General features: G+C 43.9%; 1 protein-coding gene across 13 annotated transcripts in view; it reads left to right on the plus strand.

Moving 5' to 3' along the window:
- Nucleotides 1–21,853, plus strand: part of camk2d1 (calcium/calmodulin-dependent protein kinase (CaM kinase) II delta 1) — a 97,818-nt gene that overhangs the window by 69,968 nt on the left and 5,997 nt on the right. For 3 of the 13 annotated variants that reach the window (XM_064343672.1, XM_064343670.1, XM_064343671.1), the window contains exons 9-16: nt 606–700; nt 2,558–2,680; nt 3,092–3,175; nt 3,461–3,503; nt 6,216–6,256; nt 9,801–9,860; nt 11,469–11,513; nt 14,310–14,358. In XM_064343672.1, the coding sequence (XP_064199742.1) occupies nt 606–700; nt 2,558–2,680; nt 3,092–3,175; nt 3,461–3,503; nt 6,216–6,256; nt 9,801–9,860; nt 11,469–11,513; nt 14,310–14,358 (540 nt within the window). The remainder of the gene's footprint in view (nt 1–605; nt 701–2,557; nt 2,681–3,091; nt 3,176–3,460; nt 3,504–6,215; nt 6,257–9,800; nt 9,861–11,468; nt 11,514–14,309; nt 14,359–21,853) is intronic. The other 10 variants (XM_064343674.1, XM_064343673.1, XM_064343675.1 and 7 more) reach the window with 5 other exon arrangements.

Here is a 21,853-nt window from a genome sequence, read left to right on the forward strand (position 1 = left end):
AAACAGCCTCTCCTCTCGGCCCAGTGAAGCGCTGTGTATGATTCAGATTTATTGTCACGGCAGTGGTGACATAATGAGTGATAAGACGGTTAGCCGCGGTGGAGTTGTGGGCACTGAGGATAGAGATGCTGACCTGGGTTTACCACAGACTGTGCTGATCAGGGTAATGGTGTACAGTACCTACCACTTTTGCATGCAGCAAATTGCACATACATAATGTAGTAGCACAACAGCTACATTATTGCTAATGTATTTTGATCATTTTATCAGTTATTGAGTTGTGATTTATTTAATTGTGTAGTTATGGTTACTTTTAAATACAACAGCAAATTTTCATAAAGTTTAGGTAAATAGCACTCTAATGTCCTTAAATTAAAAGTGGTTTTTAAAACTTGCATTTAAATAAAGCTGAGCCCTGGAAAAAAAACAGCACTGTCACGGTGGATAACTACACAAAAAATGGATCCAGTCTTTCCACGGAAATCGAAGGGTTACCGACCGTGTTCTTTTCGCCCTGTTGCCAGGGTTACGCGCATTGATGTCCAGTCCGAGCCGTTGCCCTGCGGTGCCCCTCACCTTTGTCCCCGTGTCTTTGATCTCCGCAGGCGTGATCCTCTACATCCTGCTGGTGGGGTACCCGCCTTTCTGGGACGAGGACCAGCACAGGCTCTATCAGCAGATCAAGGCCGGAGCTTACGATGTGAGTGCTGCAGGCTCCGAACGCCCCTGGTCAAATGAACCGCTCTGCTGGTCAGCCCTGACCTTCACCGTCTATAAATATTCACCAGGGGTCCGTTTACTTTGACCGCTGACGGCTGCAGTCTGTAAATATTCACCAGGGCCCTATTTAACACCGTGACTGTCCACAAATATTGACCGGAATTCTATTTTCCTTGAACTCTTTCCTTGAATCGTGATTCAAATGTTCTATTCTTCTAATGTTAGGACCTATTGCATTCATATCCATATGTTTTCACAACTAAGCTCGCTTAAACTGTGGTCCCTAGTATAAAGGTGCATAAATATTCACCAGGCTTGCTTTTCAGTCCCTCGTTTAATTCAATTTATTCAGTTTACGCACGTGTGTGTGTGTGTGTGTGTGTGTGTGTGTGTGTGTGCGCGTGTGTGTGTGTTCATTCGCTCCTACCCCAACGGTGGTTTAAAGTGGACCGACTCCACAAAGCTGTGCTTTCAGGTTGCTGTTAGATTTGTTTCCTGTGTTAGCAGTCCAGCCGAGTGCAGACAGAGTGATTTCTCACCGGTCCCGTGGAGGAGAGCCGGCTGTCTGCCTTCAGTCTGGCTTTTCTCTCCCTCGCACCGGGTTTTCCTTGATATTACTTCAGAAATCTGTGCAATAATTAATTTAAATTAAACATAAGCATCTAACTGAGACGATGATTAGCTCTTTGTCTAAGAGGTAGAATTAATCAGCAGGTTGAGCTCTCTCTCTCTCTGTAATTACAAATTCCAGTCTTTCCTCAGAGGGCACGGATCTTTTGTATGGCTCGTTTTGCTTTTTCATAACTAAAGGATGTGAGCGTTAAAATCAGCCCACTTTGCACTTGGCTGCGTTGTTTTTTTGTATCTCGAGGATGTGAGTGCTAAAATTAGCGCTGTGCATTGTGAGGGCTTAAGTGTGTGTTTCTGTGTGCGAGTCCTATTGAGATATGAAGCGGTGTGCATATTCCATAATTTGTAGCCCCTTATAAAGGGCTCCTTTGTTTTCCCCACTGAAAACCTGTCTATGTCCTTTAGGGGTCATGAGGAAGGACATCACTCAGAACTGCTTCTTTAGAGCAGTTTGTGAATCTCAGTGCGCAGGGCATTCATTTCTGCATCCTCCTCCATCTCTTTGTTTTGCTCACTCTCTCTCTGTCTATTTTTTCTGTCTCTCTCTGTCTCTCCTTTGGCTTTGCCATTTTGGAGGGCAAAAAAGGACAAGCAGTTGGCAGAACCTCTGCAGGGGTCACAGTGTCTGTGTGCCTCAGACTTGAGTCTGGCTGGTCGCAAGCACTTGCAGGTGGACCGGGCCTCAGGTGGGCGTGCTGAGTCACACTTCCGTAAGGTCACTGTGAACAGTCCTGAACAATTCCCAGCCGCACTGAAGTGCATTTCAGTCTGCGCTGGACTGCATTTGATAATGGACATTTAATTGGCATCCTCTGTGTGGCATCCTTTCCTAGAAGGAAAAGGGAGGGAGGGGTTATTGCTGGGTCATCCTGGTCTACATTGTCTACAAATCAGTTCTGTTTTTCACCCGAAAACGAATTCTTAAAAATGGCTGCGTGCTCTCCAAATCAGACACACATTATTACATACTGTATGTTTGTGAGGGATGGACTTGCAAAGCAACTACCAAATTTTCACAAGAAACATCACTATAAGAGCTCCTGTGGAACTAATCCTTCTATAAGTTTGTCTGAACAACGAGCTCATAAAGCAAGTTTTTGTTTTTATGTTTGCGGTGCAGCGGTGCAGATTGAAGGACTCGATATTCAGGAAAACAGTAATGTGCTGATTGATTGATTGGTTGATTGGTTGATTTCTCCCTGCATAGTTTCCTTCTCCTGAGTGGGACACGGTGACCCCTGAGGCCAAAGACCTGATCAACAAGATGTTGACCATCAACCCAGTGAAGCGCATCACTGCCACAGAGGCCCTGAAGCACCCCTGGATCTGCGTATGTGGCTACAGAACCCCTCCGCTCGACCCAGCGTGACAACACAGCGCTGTTAAATTTATTATTTTATTTGTGTTGTTCCTCCATACATATAAAACTAAATTCTACACTGCACTGCTACAGAAGCCCAGCATGCAACCCAACACTGCTGCAGACTTGCAAACCTTGAAGTACATCTTGTCCTTTTGACCCAACATCCCCCATGTCTCCACTGTATGTGCCTGCACAACACAGCAACACTACTTGACACAGCTACACACTGCTGCTCAGCCTACTGTACTGTACAACCCACAGCCTTTACACACCTCTGCACAGAGCATGCATTCCTACAGCATGTCTGTATGAGTTAGTGCATGCTCCCTCATTTATTTTCTCTCTTTTTTTTCTCTCTATCTTTTTTTCTCTTCGCAGCAACGGTCCACAGTGGCCTCCATGATGCATAGGCAGGAGACTGTGGAGTGCTTGAAGAAGTTCAACGCCAGGAGAAAACTCAAGGTTGGGAAATTTTCCTGATAAGGTCAGAGTGAAGACTGTTTAGCTGGGCACTAAAAGTGTGGACTCTGGCACTGCAGCCAGTAATCATTACCCTCCCCAGCCAGGACAGGGCGATGTCCCCCTATTTAATATTATACACCCTGTTAGACACTGTGGCTTGGAATAAATCCTCACTTTGACTTAAGAATATGACAAGACAGTGTGGAGTGATCCATCTGTCTCACTCTTCTTTGTATGTGTGTCTCTGTCTCCCTCTCTCTCTTTGTACATCTCTCTCTCTCTCAGGGGGCTATCCTGACCACCATGCTGGCTACACGAAACTTCTCAGGTAGGTCCTTACCTGCCCTTTTTGCCGCGTAAACCAGGTTCTCCTGACTGAAGGGGTCACTCAGTCTGACAGGAAATGAGTGTCCCCTTTGGCCCCTCGAGCAAAAGTCAGCGATCGAACTTGCAGAAAACTACGAGGCCGGTTTATGTTACTCCGTATCAGCTTCTGTTGATTAAAATTGGCGACGGGTTGCATACAGCCAGTCTGGAGGGCTGGAGAGAGACTGAAGAGAGGTTGATTTTCAAATCAGTGTTGTGGAGTAAGATGGGCTTCTCCATTCACTATGTAATGTGCTGCTTCTGTCACTTATAACGTTCACGTACAGACAGTATGGGTAGCTTTTATCACTTGAAGAAGCATCCACCCACTCTTAAACATAGCCTTGTCTTACTATGTGCTTTTAGAGGCAAAAAGAATATCTTGGTGATCCTCTGGATCAATGCGGTTTTTGGCCATTACTGTCTGTAAAGGTCAGCTGTTGTCTCAGTCTGTCTCTTAAGAGGCATCTTCCTGCTGTTCTGATTGATTCTGCTTATGGGGGAAAAACGGCATCAATGCATGCCTGATGAGAGCTTTGTTTTGTTTGCTTGTTATTTTACAGAGTCTAGGGGGAACTGTGAATCCACTATTCGCAGATTAAACTGTGCAAAAGGATGTTAATAAACACGTCTGCATTCTGATGAAGTTAAATTATATTTCGAGTATCTCCCTAGTGCTCAGTTTGGGCTTCAGTTTAAGACAAAAAATTTCATTTTTAAATGAGGAAAAACACCCTCTCACTTCAGGGTGTTTTGTGATTGCTTCTCCTCCCTCCCTGATATTTTTTTTCGGTTTAGGTGACAAGGTGTAGGAATGGTGTGTGTGTGTGCGTGTGTGTGTGTATGTGTTTCTGTCTGTCCGTCTGTCCGTCTGTCCATCCATCAGTCCATCGATCAGTCTGTCTGTCAATATCTGTATCTATATTCATTAGTATGAGAGTTTACATGTGTGGTGTATCCGTGTGTGTGTGTGTGTGGGTGAGGGTGTTTGTGTGTGTGTGTGTGTGTCCGTCCATCTGTCTGTCTCTCTGTAAATGTCTTTATTTACAGTATATTCATTAATGTCAGAGTTTACATGTCTTGTGCATATGGGTGTGTGTATGTATGTGTGTGTGTGCATATGCATGCATGTGCGTCCATCCATTCCTCCTCTGGCGATAACTGTTGGGATAACTGTAGGGGTGTGTGATCCACATGGAATGGAGGAAACCTGCACTATGCTGAGGGTGTGCGTGCAGTGTGTTAATGCATTTTCTCTACAGTGTGTCTGCTGAGAAGTAATGCCTGTCAAACAGAGTGAGAGGGAACACAGACAGCCACTTCCATCGTTTTTCTTTAACAGAGCACAGAAATGCCGCAGTGTTGCAAGGAAAACCTTCTGTTTTACTGTCACCGTCACTGCTGTCATTATTCTGCCTTACCTTCCGCTGACGTCTCTACATCTTTCCTCCTTCCCACCCCACCCCCCTCTCTTCCCCCGTCATTTAAAAAGAACACTGCTGACAAGGATCCATTTTCCCTTTTACACATGTAACGGCTGGGTACAGAGTGTTTTCCCATTGAACCACCTCTGCTCAAAATAGATCTACATTGTGGCAGTAGTCCCAGTAGCGCTTTAAAACTCTTTTCAAACAGAAGTCAGTTTGCTGGCCAAAAAGGTGGGTTTGGAACCGTAATTTAAAATGATCTGTTGCGTCTCTGATTGACTCGGCGCAGTCAACCTGCGTAATTCCAATATTTCATGTCCACCGTTGTGCAGAATACATGGAGGTCTGCACACGTTCCAACTGTGTTCCGATGGCTGCTCTCTCTCCGGAACATTCTTCTCCCTCTGTCTGTGTTAACATAAGCGCTCATATTTTACTCAGAGCGAGAAAGTCAAACAAACCTTTTGAGTTCATTTTATTTATATTTTGTTTTCTTTTTCCTTCTTCTTCCTTTCTCCCTTTGTTTGGGATGTGTTGCTGACGAGGTAAGAATTCTGTGTCAGAAGGAGGGCACGTTTTTGCACCCTCGCTCTCTGCTTGACTGAAGGGGTACTCCCTCGGGGGGGTGGGGGGGGGGGCGATGGGCACAGCCTACTTAATCCCCGAGCTGTGCCCAGGCTGCAATGCACCTGCTCCCGATGCTTTTAACTGTTCCGCCCCCACTTCTGCCTACCCCACACAGGGAGGCCTCGACTCACTGCTTTCCTCTTTAAGACCCAGGGCTCCAAAAACCTTCACATTTCTCACTCAGCCAATCAGATCCCTTGGCCTTGTTTGCATGCTAACTAATAATTAAGAGGCAGTCAGCCATTTACTGTGTGGGGAGCCAGATGAGTAATTGTTTTTTGTTTTTTTTGGTCCGTGTCACGGAATATGCTTTATTTAATTTCAGATGAAGCATGGGAGTGCTGCATCTCAGATTGGTGTGTTTTTGTGCATGTGGGCAAAACTCACACTCTTTTCACGAGAATGAAGCCTCACCTTGCGTTTGAATTATCCAATCAAAACATGCCCTTTGCTGTTAGCTTGATTTTGCATGTATAACTACCTCCCCTGATTTGATTGCATTTATTAGCAGTGGAGGACTGTAATTGCCCACCTGCAGCAAACGCAGTGTTAGCATTAGCATAAGTGAGTGTGTCCTCTATGGGTGCATCCTGAGTCTGTTCCTTCACATCTCTCTACAGCAGCCAGAAGTTTGCTGAACAAGAAGCCTGATGGTGTGAAGGTATGTCCTGCATGTGCAACCACATGTATACACGTACACACACACACACACACGTGTACCCGCATGTACACACACACACGTGTACGCACATGTAAACACACACACGAGTACCCACATGTAAACACACACACACACACACACGTACCCACACGCACACACACACACACACGTGTACCCACATGTACACACGCACACACACACACACGTACCCACATGTACACACACACACTCACACGTGTACCCACATGTACACACGCACACACACACACACACACACATACACGCAAGTGCACCTACATGTACACACATACATGTGCATCCACATGCACATATACACACACATGGAAGTGCATGGAGAGTAGACATGCTGCATAAACCCTGTGTAATAGGAGTTCAGTCCGTGGCTCCTGAAACACAGTCTACTCCGCCTTCTTTAGGAGCCTGGTCCGGTGCATTGGGCTGTTTAACTGCCTTCATCATCTTTTCATTTTTTCTTTGATTTCAGTGAAAATGGGCAGTCGCCCTGACGCACGTATTCACGTACGGTTCCATATGAAGGGAAAAGCACGTTCATTTCTAGCGCGACAGCACTGTGGTTTCATGGCCATTTTTACTGATCAGAGTGTAGTGCTGAAAAACCAGTGGTGCAGCGCGCCAAATCCACCCCAGCTGTTGGCGACAGTGTACCTTCAATCACCAATCATCTTTTCCCATCTACAGTATGTGCAGCCTGGCAGGTGTTGGCTCATTTTTCTCTGTGTGTGGCTCTGCATCTCTCTCTCCCATCAATCTCTCTGTCTCCATCTCTATCTCTCATCTGTCTGTTTTCTCAACTCCATTTCTCCTCTCCTGTTGTTTGACTGTTTCTCTCGCCCTCATCTCCTTCTTTCCGTCTCTATCTCCCCCTCCCTCTAACTCAGCTGGCCTTTGTTTGATAACACACTGTCCCCACAGCTGTTGTATTTGGAAATGCCGAAGGGCAGTTCTTCCATCCTTGTCTGATTTCATCCCTGTGCGGCTGCTGCCTTGTGCTCCTCTCCCTACACACTACCCAGCAGCATTAACCTCCTCTGCCCAGCAATGACTGCGCCAGAATCTTGCATAGGGCATGGGCTTTAGTCTGAAAGTCATCTAATCTCAGTCAATGATGCTCTTATTATGATGGTTTTAACAAAGGGCAGGTGCAGTCTGGAGACCTGCTTTCTTAGCGTATCTCTTGCTTTCATCTCATGCACCATAACAAGGATTATATCAAGGGCACTTTGGGGACCTGGAATATAAGACAGAGAAACCAAATTTTGCAAAACCTTTTTATTCTTGCCAAACATCTGTTTTATGTAACCTAGTAGTGTTTGCTGTGATCATTTTTAGGCTCTGATGTTAGTTCTGTTTTCATCCATGCTGAAAACATTACTTCATAATACATGGTTCAAATTATAAGTGCACAACTGTTGAATTCTGGGATATGCTTTAACATTTGTTGAACACAAGAGCCTGTATCCATTTATTTTGTCCTCAGACATTTTCAGTTTCTCTAGCTAACAGCAATACAACACTATTTCTACGACCAACCTAATGTTATTGTCTGCAGGTACGCCCGCATCAGAAGTCGCGCAATGATATGCATCCTCGAGTTCAACACTAAACTGCCTGTGTCTACTTCCTGCATTTGTAAAGGAAAGCAACAAAACAGCGTAAAATATTAACATAATGAAATAACAAATCGAAAAATGAAGGGCGACACATTCATTAGAAGGACAATATCAGTCATGAGAAGCAGGGACGTGTGTTTACAACGTGACTAACGTGGAGTTTGATGTTGAATGTTGAAATGCCTAAACATTGAAGCAAGCAACCTAAAAACTGTCTGGGGTGCACACAAAAGCCTGGGTAGGTGTGAAAATGACCCCAGAAGTATTATAAAGTGAAATTCCCCTTGAACTTCCTGTGAAACATGGTGAGGCTTTTCTCGTGCTTGCCTTTTCTGAGATAAGGTCCAGCAGTCGGTCATAGTTTTGGAGTGGTTTCTGCTGTGGGCCTCTTCGGCCACACGTTGCTTACTGTAGTTTCATAGTGGGTTCTCTAGCCCACTCAAGGTCTCTTCTGCAGTCCGCTGCATAGTTTTTATGTGGTTTCCTCAGCCTGAAGTAGGCCTAACACGCTTCCTGTTTATCATGCTTTAATTTCACAGTGGTTTCTCTAGTCTGCTCAAGGTCTCTCCTGCAGGCCACAGTGTAGTTTCAGGAAGGTTTTTCTGGCCTGCTGTAGGTCTCTCCTACAGCCCACGGTTTCATTTCACTGTGTTTCTTCTGCTTGGCTTGGCCTTAGGTGGAACACCCAGGTTCAGAAAGTGAAAGTCCTCCGTATGTTGTTCCTATCTCCTGGTTTTGCTCATTAGTTCTTCAGCCAGGAGGTGGAACTAATTAGTAAAATCAGCTGGTTGAGTTCATGCGTGGAAGAAACACATGGCAGGACTTTTACTTTCTGACCCCTGGACTTTCCACCTCTGGCGTTGGCTCACCTACCATGCCCCCTTGTTTTTTTTTTTAATAAAATGTATTTCCAGTGGCTTCCAGCAACAGGACACAGGCTTCATGGGTAATTCACCCTCAGAGCCAAGCCACAAGCTGAGCAGAAGCTCCCTATCAGTGGAATAACGCCACACTGAGCAAACAGCCGCCTTTCCTTTATATTAGTAATGTGAAACTCATGCCTCATTAGGGAGTTCTGCTTTATTCCAGATGACCAGCAATAATTTATGTGATTACTGACTTGGAAAAGAGACATCCGCTTTTTTTGTTTGTTTGCTGTCCAGGTGTACATTTTTTGATCTGCACTTTCTAACAGAGAGATACCGGCTTCAGTGATCCATGACTCAACTTTATATTGCAGTCAATCAAAGCGCTGAATGCACTTTTCAGGGAATATTTATTTCTCCTTATTATGTTAGGCAGACAGCACATTAGGTCTCATTTGTGATTTCAAGGTCTGTAAATGCCTCTAATACAGACTGGAAGCCTTCTTCCTGACACACAGGAGAATACTGAAGATAAAAGGGAATATACATTCCCTCAGCCCAGCTATGAGATTAAATGTCAGGAGTTTTTAGAGCCAGCAAATCAGACTCAAGGGGAATGTTTCCATTCATGCATTTAAGCAAATTTAAGAAATATTTATGGCAGCATCTTTCTCATGAACAACTTTGAAACACTAATTTCTGTAATTAGTTGTATGGTATCAGTTGATATCTTGGCTTTGTATTAGTATATGTTTTTACCTCTTACATGAAACTGCCCTCAGATTGTCCAGCATCCATCATTTCTTCTCGCATATCACTCGTTTGTTATGCTGCCACAATATGACCTCATGATGACATCATCAGTTTGCATCAGCTAGCAATGCTAATGCTTTCTCTCTGCAGCCGTGGGGATTCTGGGAACATTTCGACATTCCTCTGTGGTCTTTGTTTCTGTCTTTAATCCTGGCTGGGGCCTGAGGTCTCAGGCTTGTCTGTCTCTGTTTTTTCCCTTCTACACCCCTGCAGATTAACAACAAAGCCAACGTAGTAACCAGCCCCAGAGAGCCTGTCCCCACTCCTGCACTGGTATTCTGCTCTGTGGCTTTTCTGTGTTTCTGTTCCTTATTATTGTTTCTTTTTTTTTTAGCCGTGCGTGTCCTTTTAAAATTTGTTGCTTTTTCTGTGGAATGGTACTTATAATAATGGCAATGTTAATTTTAAAGATGGAAAGCGTTGTGTATTTTTAAGCCAGATGTCGCCGCCATTCGGGGTACTGTTGTGCAGTTTAGTGGTTGTTGCTAGTATTGGTAGGAGCAGCTGATTGCCTGCATGCGTCGTGTGGAAGTTGCAGTTGGGTCACTGTGCTGCTGCTTGTCTGGTCTTTCTTAGCCTTTGTGATGTCACTCAGGCGCCGCCACCTCACCCTTTGTTTTCAGGACCATGGAAACAAAGGGGTGTGGCAAAGAGTTAACTCATCGCTAGTGTAACACAGTCGACCAAATTAGACCTTATTCAGGTTCTCACGCGCCCCAGGATCACTGCTGCCATCTCTGCAATGCATGTGTCAGCCTGGTCTCAACCCAGGTGACCTCCACCCAGGGTGGGCGTTTCATCACATGATCCATGCATTAAGACCTTGAGCAAGATGTGCGTGTTTGCTAACAGAGAGCAAAAAATAAATCCTCTGTCTCTTGGCAACCTTGCTCATGCTGCTAGAGTAAATCACAGTTCGATAGAAGAGGCATGCAAACGGATCCAGCTTTAAAATGGAAAGGTTCCTGATATCATCTTTGAAACTTCTGCGGTGCTGAAGTTTTACATTACATTACATTACAGACATTTAGCAGATGCTCTTACCCAGAGAGGCTTACACAACTTGTTTAATTTTTCTGACTGTATGAAGTATTGATTCTCTCTGAGGCCAGACAGTGGGTTAGACTGAGCAAAAAATAGTTTGAATTGGAATTACACACAACAGGTCATTACTGATGTAGTTGGACCTACGCGCTGAGGCTTTCCTTTTTGCTTTTGTTTTTGTCCGTTTGCATCGTGGAGGATGGTGCAATGGAGTGGCTCAGCCTAATCTTCTTTAAACTGCTGTCGAGATTACACAAATTGCAGGGAATGAACTGGATCAATTCTGCTAAATCCCTCTCAGCGTCTACAGTGTCAAGTCACAATGCATGGATCGCCCACAAGCATCTCCCATGACATCTCCAGTGTTTTGATTAAAACCCTATGAGACCCTGTGAAACGCGATTCACGCAGTCCTGGAGAAATGTGCGGGGTGATTAAGCTTTATAAATATAAAGTGTAATTACAGGGTAAGGGCTTAGGAGTCTGAATCCAGGCCATGAGGTTGCCATGGTGACTGGGGCCTGATGGACAGCAGTGAGTGACAGTGGAAGGGGATGGGGGGGGTCTCCTGTCAGTATGCCCACAATGTGCTTGAATAAGGTCTGTTGCATGCTTTGGCTGTAGACATTGGACTGTAGAAGTGCACCCTTTGGCAAGAGCCACTAACTCGTCAGCTCCCATCCCAAAATGGCCACCCCGTGTCTTCGCTTCCCATAGTGCCTGTTCCTCTTTAGCCCGTCTGTGCAGCACTTAACAGTGAGAGAATGTTTTTTCTTTCTTTCTCTCTCGTCTTTCTTTTTTATGTCCTTCTTCCTCCTCTGTCCTCTCCTTGATCAGGAACCTCAAACCACTGTTATCCACAACCCCACTGATGGAAACAAGGTATTGGAAGATTACATTTCCCCCCCAGCTCACGTGTCTACAAACATGGTGGTGCAGCTTGAAGCTTGTGTTCAGATGCCGTGGCATTGTGGGAAAGATCTATTTGTGTGGTTTTACTGAATGTCTTCTAGTTAGCATGCGGTAGATCGGTTACGTTGTCTGTGCGTATAACTTCATTTTGCTCCCAAAATGAAGTCACTGTGCTAGGGGTGATTGTTACTTTGTCTGTTTTGAGGGTATGGCCTTGTGTGTGTCTGTAGTATCTGTTGTTTCCTGCATGATAAGTGTGGCCTGGTTGCTCTTCTGTTTATCCTAGAAATGTTCTAGTTTGTTCTCATAAAATGGTTGATTTTAAGCAGCATTTCAACAATGTTTTGATAACACTGTGGTTTCATCTGGGAGAGCTTGGTCAAATTGTTTCTTTTCTTCAGTTTGTTATGTTTGCTGTGGATTATGTGGTTAAATCTTTTGTTGATTTGATGTGTGCATGCGTGCATGCGTGTGCGTCAGTCCTTGAGCTTGATTTAGGTTTTTCATCCATAAAATTAGGGTTTGGGTTAGGTGTAGGAAAATGGCTAGCATTAGAGTTGAGGCAAGTTTAAAGTTACAGTATGCATAGGACCCAGGGAAAAAGTAAAGGTAAAGGTTAGTCCTTGATTTGGATGCCCACAGTTTTTTCACTGCTGGGGCTTAGCACTATAGTCTTATGCATTTTCTTATTTTTTCATGGAAATAAAAAATTTCTTCAAACATATATCCTTGTAGTTTTGTTGTTGAATTCAGCCGTTTTAGTAGAACAGCACCATATTTGAGATGACTCTAGGTCAATTGACAGGGATCCCGGGGTTATGGTTAAAATTAGATTTAGGTTTAGGAAAACAGTAAGCATTATTGATGATGCAAGGGTCATGGGTTATGTTCCGGACCTCTGGAAATATGTTTGTGTGTGTGTTTGTGTATGTGTGTGTGTGCGTAGAAGTAGGTCAAAACATGGTTGTCAGAGGTAAAACACAAAGCAGTCTACTTTACTTTCTGTCTGCATTGCATGCACATGTAACAGTGGGCTCTATTTTGTGTACCTGTGGAGCTCCGTCTTCTAGTTAGGGCCACCAGTTTGTCTCTTCGGTTTAGTACTTTAGTCAAATGACCTTCTCAAACAATTATCTCATTTGCACCACGTAATCTCAGTTGATAAAGTAATTGGCACTAATTAAGCAGATACAATGTCTGACAGCAATGTTTTTAGGGACACACATGCTAAATTCAATTTGATTACTTGCTGCCGTGGACGTAATGCAGTAATTTATGGCATGATAAGTTTTGTTAAGAACAGTAGGAAATGCCCACATTAAAAAGGAGAGCAGTTATATAACATTTAATTTATACTAAAAAGTTAAATAAAAAATGTATTCATGATTCATCTAATTTACTAATCATGCTCTTCAATCAAGACTTTAAGTAGAATCGGGTGTCTTAGTGCTGGGCTGAAACAAAAACCTGCACCCACACCAGCCCTTTTTGAATAAGATTGGACACCCTTGCTTTATATGGTTGCATTTCTCTTTTACTTCAGCGATACTCAATCCTGGTCCTGGAGAGCCACAGCGTCTGTTGGCTTTTGTTTTTTTTTATTAAGATCAGCAACCAGTTCAGACCCAAGAATCCAGGTTACCAAAGTGTAACTGTGTAATCAACTGCTGTAGCTGTGCTACTTTGGTGCTGAGTAACAACGAAAGCCAGCAGACCCTATAGCTCTCCAGGACCAGGAGTGAGGGCCACTGGCTCAAAGACATGCCTTTTTGTAGCATTTAAACTTCCATTCCTGTTCACTTTCCTTCCTGACTCTCCCCATATTAGATGATCTAATTGTTTTTTTTTTTTATAAATGTCTCAGTTAGAAACTCAATTGTACAATTAGTCACTTGACTGTGCTGTTGGAGTGCCTGTGGGAACCCCTGGAGGATAACCATTGAAATACAAGTTTAAATCTCTGTAGGTCACATGATGGAGACAAAATGGTGGTCCTACTCACGGTGTCTGTGCGCAAGTAAGAGGGTGGCAATACCCAGGGAAATGGTCGCACGCCTTGCATGATTTTCGTTCTGGTCACCGGTTTAATCTTGTTCTTGGAGAGATATGCGGTCTTCTGATACTGCTACTTTGGTTTGTACCACAAGAAAATATGATTACTGAGAGCCTAGGATCCTAGAAGCTGACTAGGTTTGTTTTTCTCTCTCTCTCTCTCTATCTCTCTCCCTCTCTCTCTACACTGAAATTAAAAAACAGCCACGTTATTCCGTTCATGGGAGGCGAATAAATACACTTTAAATAATGAGCCTTTTCAGTGTGGAGTTCCTACCCACGAATGGGTACAACAGCTTGGGCAGGAAGTGAGCCATCTCTCTTGATGGGAAGCGTGCAGCTGTAATCAAAGGAAATGAAAGGCCAGTGGGGGATAGCCCCATCAGCATTATCTCCGTATGACAAAGCCTGGGGTAATTGCTGGATATTAACACAGGTTACAAAGAGAGAAAGATAAGAGAGATGGCAGAGCAAGGTTTCATTTCCATTCAGGCCAGCTCGGCTCTGGCTTTGGAGACGGCTCACCTGCGTGCCCACTGCTACGCAGTGGCTGTACCATTTGACTCACTCCATTGAACGCAGGTTCTTCTTTTCTGGTTGTTGGAGGGTTGGTGTTTGCTTGTGGTTGAATAAATTATCTTTGCTGAGTCTGTAGAGTTTAATTCAATTGTGTCTCCCCATTCTATTCCCCCTCCCTCCCCCTCCCTCCTACAGGAGTCCTTAGAGAGTGCTAACACCACCATTGAGGATGAAGATGTGAAAGGTAGGAACCCAGAAGCGGTCAGACAGTGGTCCCCTTCTCCCATCTCTGACCATGAACTACTACTTCCTTTCCTCACTGTGATGGGCCTGGCCTGGGGTGTAAAATTATGGGGGTGGGGGTGAAAGTTTGGGCAGTGGGCACTGCCGTCTGTCATAGCTCATGTCCCTGTGTCACCTACATTCTCAGAGCAGTGCTGCTTTGCTTTAGCAGCTTCAGGAACAGGTTTTGCTGCAATTTCACTGCAATTTTATTTAGCTATGTTGCTGGAAAAACAAGTTTTCTGCTCCAGTGCAGGAACAGGCCTGTTTACAACCCACTAAAGATGGAATTTAGTTTTTCATACATTTTGTTTGCATCTTGCCTTGTGTGCATCCTACATTGCATATTTAATATTATGTTAGATGTACGACTCTGCATTTGTAAGGCTCTATACTTGCTTGAATAATGCTGGGACAAATTTAATATTATTCATAGTTTATGGTAATGCTAATTATTTTGCATAATTACAGTATGTTGGCTTTTTCTTTCTTCCTGCTTGTTTGTTCATGCTTGACCTCATCTTCTTAATTCTTTCCTAATTCTTGTTCTTTTTTATTTTAGCTTCTGTCTCTTCTGTTCAGATGTCCACAGCCCTTTAATCCACTGCCACTGCATGTGCTCTACGACTGCTTGTTGCTTAGAAAATGCTCTACTACTATATATGTTCTAAGTTATATGTTCTTATTTCTTTTTCCCTCCTTTGTGAACGTATTAATAATCTACACCTTGTGTCTGTTCTTTTCGTTTCTCATTTTGCATGTTGTTTTGTGTTCGACTTTTCCTTTCCAATATTGTTCAGTGATGAAAAAGAGTGGTTTTTGAATAGCAAAACGTGTTTGCCTAGCAGTGAGGAGATTGTACCGTACGTTTTTTGGCAAAAGTGAAGAAATTTCAAGCACTGGGGTTAGGAACCTAAGTGTAAATCTTGCACCTGGGGTGTGAGGATCTGTCTTGTTTTTTACTAGCAGATAAACATAAAAACCCTGTTCTTAATTAGCTAGAAAGACACAGGGAGCGTTTGAGCAGCTGGTGTCACTGATTGCAGGCTTCAGTCTGGTGAGCTTCAATCCTAGAGTAGGAGGTACACTGCTGTTCCGTTATATTACCTCTACTTTCCTGTAAATATCCAATAGTGTCGACTGAGTGCAGGTGTAAATTACCCTTATTGTGGGCGCCTGATATGCAGGGAAGTAATGTGATGTAATGTGAATGTGATTGGCAGGGCTGAATACATCAGTGGGGCCAACAGTTTGTCTCCCCTCGTTTTCTCGCATTGTACTTCAGTCCTCCGCCAGCTTGAGGTCACGATTACCACAGAGTCTGCTGGTTTTTGTTTTCTCCTTAAGATCAGGCACCGTTAAAGGCACAAGAAACCAGGTGACCTGGCTTAGCTGTGTAATCAACTGCTTTAACTGATCAAGTGCTGTGCTATTTAAGTGCTGTGTAACAATGAAGCCAGCAGACCCTGTGGCTGACCACGACTGGGAAGGAGGACCACATGTTTTTTTTATAGCATTTTTATAGCAACTTTCATCCATGTTCACTTTCCTTCCTGACTCTCCCCATATTAGATCAACAATCTGTTTTTGTAAATGTCTCAATTAGAAACTCAATTGTGCAATTAGTCACATGACTGTGCCATTTGAGTGTCTATGGGGACCCCTGGAGGATTACCTTTGAAATAAAAGTTTAAATCCCTGCAGGTCACGTGGTGGAGACAAACTTGTTGTTCTGTACATCATATTCTTAATAATAACTATTGTGTCTAATCTTCTGGAGGACATTCCGTGGCATATTGTTCTAGTTACTTTTCAGAATTTTTTATAATGAATCCAAGCAGGAATTAAACCTTTCATGATGCAATACAACATCACTTTATTCGTCCCTCTAGGGTCAATTTTATTATTTCCCCTTCATTTTAAAAGAACGATTCATAAACATGGCCAATTTATTCAGCAGTCACTGAGGAATCTTAAAAACTTGGACCAAAAGAGCAGTGGTCCTTAGCAGAAGGATTGAATGCTCCCCAGTCGTGTGTAATCATACAATAATGGCTCTGTAGTACATGCTAATTTCTGAACTAGGAGCAGCCTGTAAAGTCGTACCATTAATGTACTGGTTTTGTGTTTCGGGTGTGGTTCAGCAGTCATTCCCATTTTAACTGTACTGTGCTGGACTCCTAAGTATATTTTTCTTTTGTTTTTGTATATTTTATTGTTTTTTGTTTTTTTGGTGAATTTCTTTTTATTCCTAACATGGGCCCTGAGACATACTGTCTGGAACCGGTTTCATCCTGTAATGTTCTGTATGTGTAGAGTGTGTATTTGTACATGAATCTTCTGTGATTTACGGCATACTTTCCAAGTTACTCACATGTGGAAAATTCCTGACCATTAACATAGGCTGGGGCTGTAGAGGATGGAGAGCAGGGCTAGAGCTAGAAAATACAGAAAGGTCTTATTGGTGTCATTTTTTTCCCTTCTCCACTAATAGGCAGCTAGACGAGGGCAATTGATTTGTGTGTGGGCCGGCACAATTAGCTACAGTCTCCAGTGGCAGTGTTTGTGTAGGAGTGGGACATTCGCACAGAGCTTCATTAGATCAGACTAACAGCCTTTTCATGCAGATCCGGAGTTCTGTCATCTGGGAGCCATTTTTCCACAGAATTATTGCTCATTATAAATATAGATTTAATATTGTTAAATACATATTACAGAGAACGGATGGGTCCTATTCTACTGAAGGCTTGACTTGGGTGTCAGGGTGTCTCAAAATGTTAGCTTGCCAAAATGAATATTTAAACTTTGAGATTAACACCACTGGAGATATTGTCACATGTAATGGCTGCATATGAACTATAAGTGGAAGGGCTAAATTGACTGGGAAATTGATAAGCTCCCTTCTTTCTTTTTTCCCCGTTCCTTTCCTAGTATTGTGTCATTAATATCGGAAATGCAACTGCTCGTTCACATTTCCTTTTGAAGTCCTGTGTCCTGTGAGTGAAACTGTAGAAGGGTGAATGCTGATTATCTCTGTCTGAATCGTGAGCTGAATAAACGGGAGTGATTGTGCACTCAGAAAGCTCTCTATCTCGCAAGCCATCTGAAGTTCATCATTTCGGCACTTTTGTTTTGTTTTTTTTAGACTGCGTAATGCTTGACGGAGGCTTTTCAGCTGATCGGCTGGCGTAACGGCTCATCGGCGGGAAACGGATAACAAAAACCAGACAAATTAGGCTGGTATTGTTGCATTTCGAAAAATAAAAGGAGCGGCTGAGTGCGCTAGATTGAGTTATTCAGGTTCAAAGAGCAAGTTGATTAAATGTTTATCTCGCAGCGAATGCAATCATTCAAAGGTATGAGGAGAGTTTTCTCAGATTTTTGTCTTGGGTTCCCCCGAGCATCAGTTATACTGACTGACGTTAAGGCAGAAGTAGCATAGCTCTTTCTGCCCCTGAGCCGGAGTGTTGACCCTTGACCTTCTGCGTTCCACAGCGTGTAGAGATGGAAGTTTCCCCCTGCTCAGCACCTGACATGAACTCCTCCAGCTCACGCCCAACAGAGAGCTGCTTGGTGTCGTCCCTCCTCACTCATCCTCTCTTTCATTTACTTTTTTTTCCTTCCTATCTCATTTACTCATTCAGCAATTCACCTCTTCATTCTTTTTTTCCCCACAATCAGCAATTCCGCAGACAAAGCATATCATTGTTCATTGTTCACTGAAGGCTCATATTCATTCCATTCATTTTGGTCTCTTTCTTTCTTTCCTCCCTGTTTTATTTTCTTTTGTACTTCCATTCCTTCCATTCCATTTTCAAATCCTTACCCTCCACTCCCGCCCTCCTGACACCAAAATCCCCGGGGTGTCCCCACCCCCGCTGTCACCCCCCACCTGGTCCCAGGTGTGTCTCAGGTGTACGAACGGGAGCGTTCCAGCTCCTCTCGCTCCTCTTTGTCCTCCTCCACCTCCTCGTCGTGCTGGCGCTCTCCCAGCGTCCACTGGCCCAGCGGAGGGGCCTGCTGCCGCTGCCTCCTCAGGCTGCTCGTCGCCGGCTACCTCCTCACCTTCGTTTGCTCATTTGTTGTGTTTCTCTCCATCAATTCAACAGCCAAATGCGCAGAAAACGCAAACTCAAAGGCCCACTCCCATAGGCCTGAGTCCAGCCAGGCCCCCAGCTCTTCTGTGCAGTGTAAGTCTTACCTGGAGGGGAGAGAGGCTCCTGCTGGTCCCCCTCCCCCTTAATCTGAACCCCTCCACCCACCCAACCACCGAACCCCGGCTCGACCCCGCCCAGGCTTTTCCGTGCCAGTGATGTCATAGGGCAGCGACATTCTAGAATTTGGTGGCTGAACCAAAGTCCTATGCTTCTCTTGCTGCCTGCATCACTAATGCTAATATCGAGCCGCTCCCCAACTCTGGCAAAAACGATTTGTCGATTCAGACGACGCGTTTCGCACCCTGCAGGGGAAAGGAAGCAACCTCCATGCGTCACTGCCTGCGTCTGGCGTTCAGGGGCGTGGCCTGTGTGTGAGCTCATCTGCTCCTGCAAGTTGCTCCTGACCTCTGAGCTGCAGGCCAATGAGGGACGAGTCGTCCTTCAGAACCCAGACTCTGCGTCATTCTGCTGAGCTCACTCCCCCCTCACCCCTTTCAGCTCACGAAACAGAAAAATGCCATCTCCCCTTCCCTGGTGTCTCTATCCAGACTGATGGGAATCTACATGCTACTCCTCTAGCAGTCTTGCGGAGATCTCAGATGATGCCCTTAGGGTGGAAATGAGAGGAGTGTGTCTGCATTTATTGGTTTCGTGTCCCTGGAGGTCAGAGGAAAGGAACTGCTGCTCTGGATTAGGTTTCAGGCCACTCCTCGTTATAAAATGTGACCGTCTGCGATAAGACTGCAGTTTTAAGCACTTCCCTGCAAAACAAGGCTGTTCAGACTGTTTCTATTTAAGGAAAACTTTGGAAACTTTGATAATGGCAAACAGTGCTGATATACTTTGGAAGTCTGTAGAAGCCTAGAGAAGGACTATAATTGTAGTGGCGTGACCTGATTAAATAGGAGGTACAGTATATGCTTCTGGGAATATATGCAGTATTGCTGAGTGTAGTGGTGTATAATGAAGTGACTGTTCTGGAGCTGCCCAAGGCACTTATAGGCATAGAGATATTTTTGAGGTATATTGTGTACAATGCTGCTGAAATTAGGGATATGTGGAGGGATGGTGGTTCAGGAGGTATATTAGTACTAATGAGTTTGGAGGTATAAAAAGAGCTGACTCTTCTGGAGGAATATACTGTACTGATGAGTTTGGAGGTGCAGAGCTCTGGATGTATTTAGTGTATAGTACTGATGACATTGGAGGTATTTACAGAAATGATGATAATCAGTAATGATTTGGCATATACACAAACTTATATAATTAGATGTTAATGTTCTGGAGTTAAATGGAGGTCATGTTCTAGTTCTGTTGATAGTGGATGTATACAGTTCTGTACACTGATGGGATTTTAGAAGTGGCTGTGCTATAGGTTCTAGAGGTCTGTGAAAGTCTATGAGCTACCAGTTGTGTTTTTCTCCACTTGGTCACTGTAAAGGTGACTCAACATGGCTGTCTATGAGTGAGCTTCTTGCCTGGTTACAGATAGGACAACAGACCATAAACAGAAGGGTAGAAACAGTCTTTTTCCCTTTCCATTCAACAGCCAGTCAAACTGTATTTGTTTTTTTAAACATAATTTACATTGTATGCTCTACATTATACAATATGCTGACTCAATGTAAATATATAGCTTGTAATTCCACTGCAATTTGGATTGGTGCTTCGGTCTGAACCTTTTTTTGAAGTGGGCAATGCAAATATGAGAGAACACCCTCATTCAAACTGGCACCTGTCGTCAGGGCCTAGTCGAATGGAAATGTCAACAACTTTTGAGTAGAATGCTGCAAATGGTCTCCCTCTGTCTCTCAGCAACTGCTCTCTCTCTCTCTCTCTCTCTCTCTCTCTCTCTAACGCACACACACACACTACTCTGTGAGTAGTTCTTTGTGACATCACAGAGCTGAGATTCATGGACGTAGGGGTCTCTTTTGTGTGAAAATGAATTCCATCTCTGTCATGAGAAGCAAAGCTATTAGTGAACTGCAACAAGCCCAGTAATATGTGTTACACTCTAATTCATTAACAAAGCCAGAAAGAAAGCGACCATATCTTCTTTTTGTTGTTCACTGTGGTATGAATTCTTTGTCATTATCATGGGACTGAAGTAGTGTATTGGTGTATTGATTTAATTTCTGAGCAAAAAGTGAATTCTTTTAGTCTCAGTGGTCTGCCATTTTGTGCCGTGGCCGTAATGAAATGCACTCGGTGGTGTAGCATTGTCAGAGCTAAAGACTCATTAGGCATTTTGAAATTCTAAGAAAAGCGTGGGGGTGCTCAGACGGCTGCGTCTGTTTGTAGGGCTACGTAGGGATCCAGGAGAGAGTGGCGATGCTGGTGTTTCATAGTGAGTTTGGAGAAATGCAGAGTTTTTAATCTGTTTGAGTGTATTTGGACATGGTTTCTTGCTTTTACCAGAAAACAGACACTAAAGACTGCAGGCATCTGAAATGTCTTGCACCTCATGGTGCTAAAAAGCACAAGGAGTTTGCTCTTCCATGCTAGCACACTAAGACTGCATTTCATTCTTTGTGAGGACAAAGCCCAGACTGGTGGCCTGCACAGCTGCCAATGAGAGAGCCGTACATTGTGATGTCACAGTTCGAGGAAGCCCTGAGTCTGTCAGTACGGTCCATTATCGGTCGCCCTCATCTGTGAGAGAGGGCTCTCGTGTAAACGTCCCCACAGCGCACGTTTCTCAGCGGCTTCTTGAGTTTCACACAGCCCGAGAGCTCGCTTCCCAGGGCCGCTTTCATCACCTCTCATCGTGGGGCCGCCATGCCGCGGCGATGTTGAGCGAACAGAGCTGAGTGCTCTGTGCTCCGTGGTAGCGTGAGGTCTGGATTTTCCCTGGCAGTTATGAGAAAATGCAGGGTGTGTGTGTGTGTGTGTGTGTGTGTGTGTGTACATTTTTAAATGTATGAAGTCATGCTAAGGGAATCCTCTGACCACTCTTTCAAATATCCCTTTGTTCGCAGTATGCAGTAGTTATTTTCCGATATCCATTTTTGAGTGATGAAATAAAATAAAACAATATTAACAGTCTTTTGTTTTGTTTGCATTTTATTTTATTTATTGTATATGTTAGGTAATATACACCCATCTAATGAACGATTTGCATAAATGGTGTATAGTAATTGTTAAGATTTAATTATTTATCACGTTTAATATGATTTTTTGCTAAATTATAAGACATTTGTTTATTATCCCTTAGCTTGCGCTCTTAACATTAAAGGTAATCAAATGTTACTTTTTGTTTTTGTTTTCATTTAATTTGCTGATAAGCCACTCTCATCA

The sequence above is a fragment of the Anguilla rostrata genome, chromosome 7, assembly GCF_018555375.3.
Source record: "Anguilla rostrata isolate EN2019 chromosome 7, ASM1855537v3, whole genome shotgun sequence".
NCBI lineage: Eukaryota > Metazoa > Chordata > Actinopteri > Anguilliformes > Anguillidae > Anguilla > Anguilla rostrata.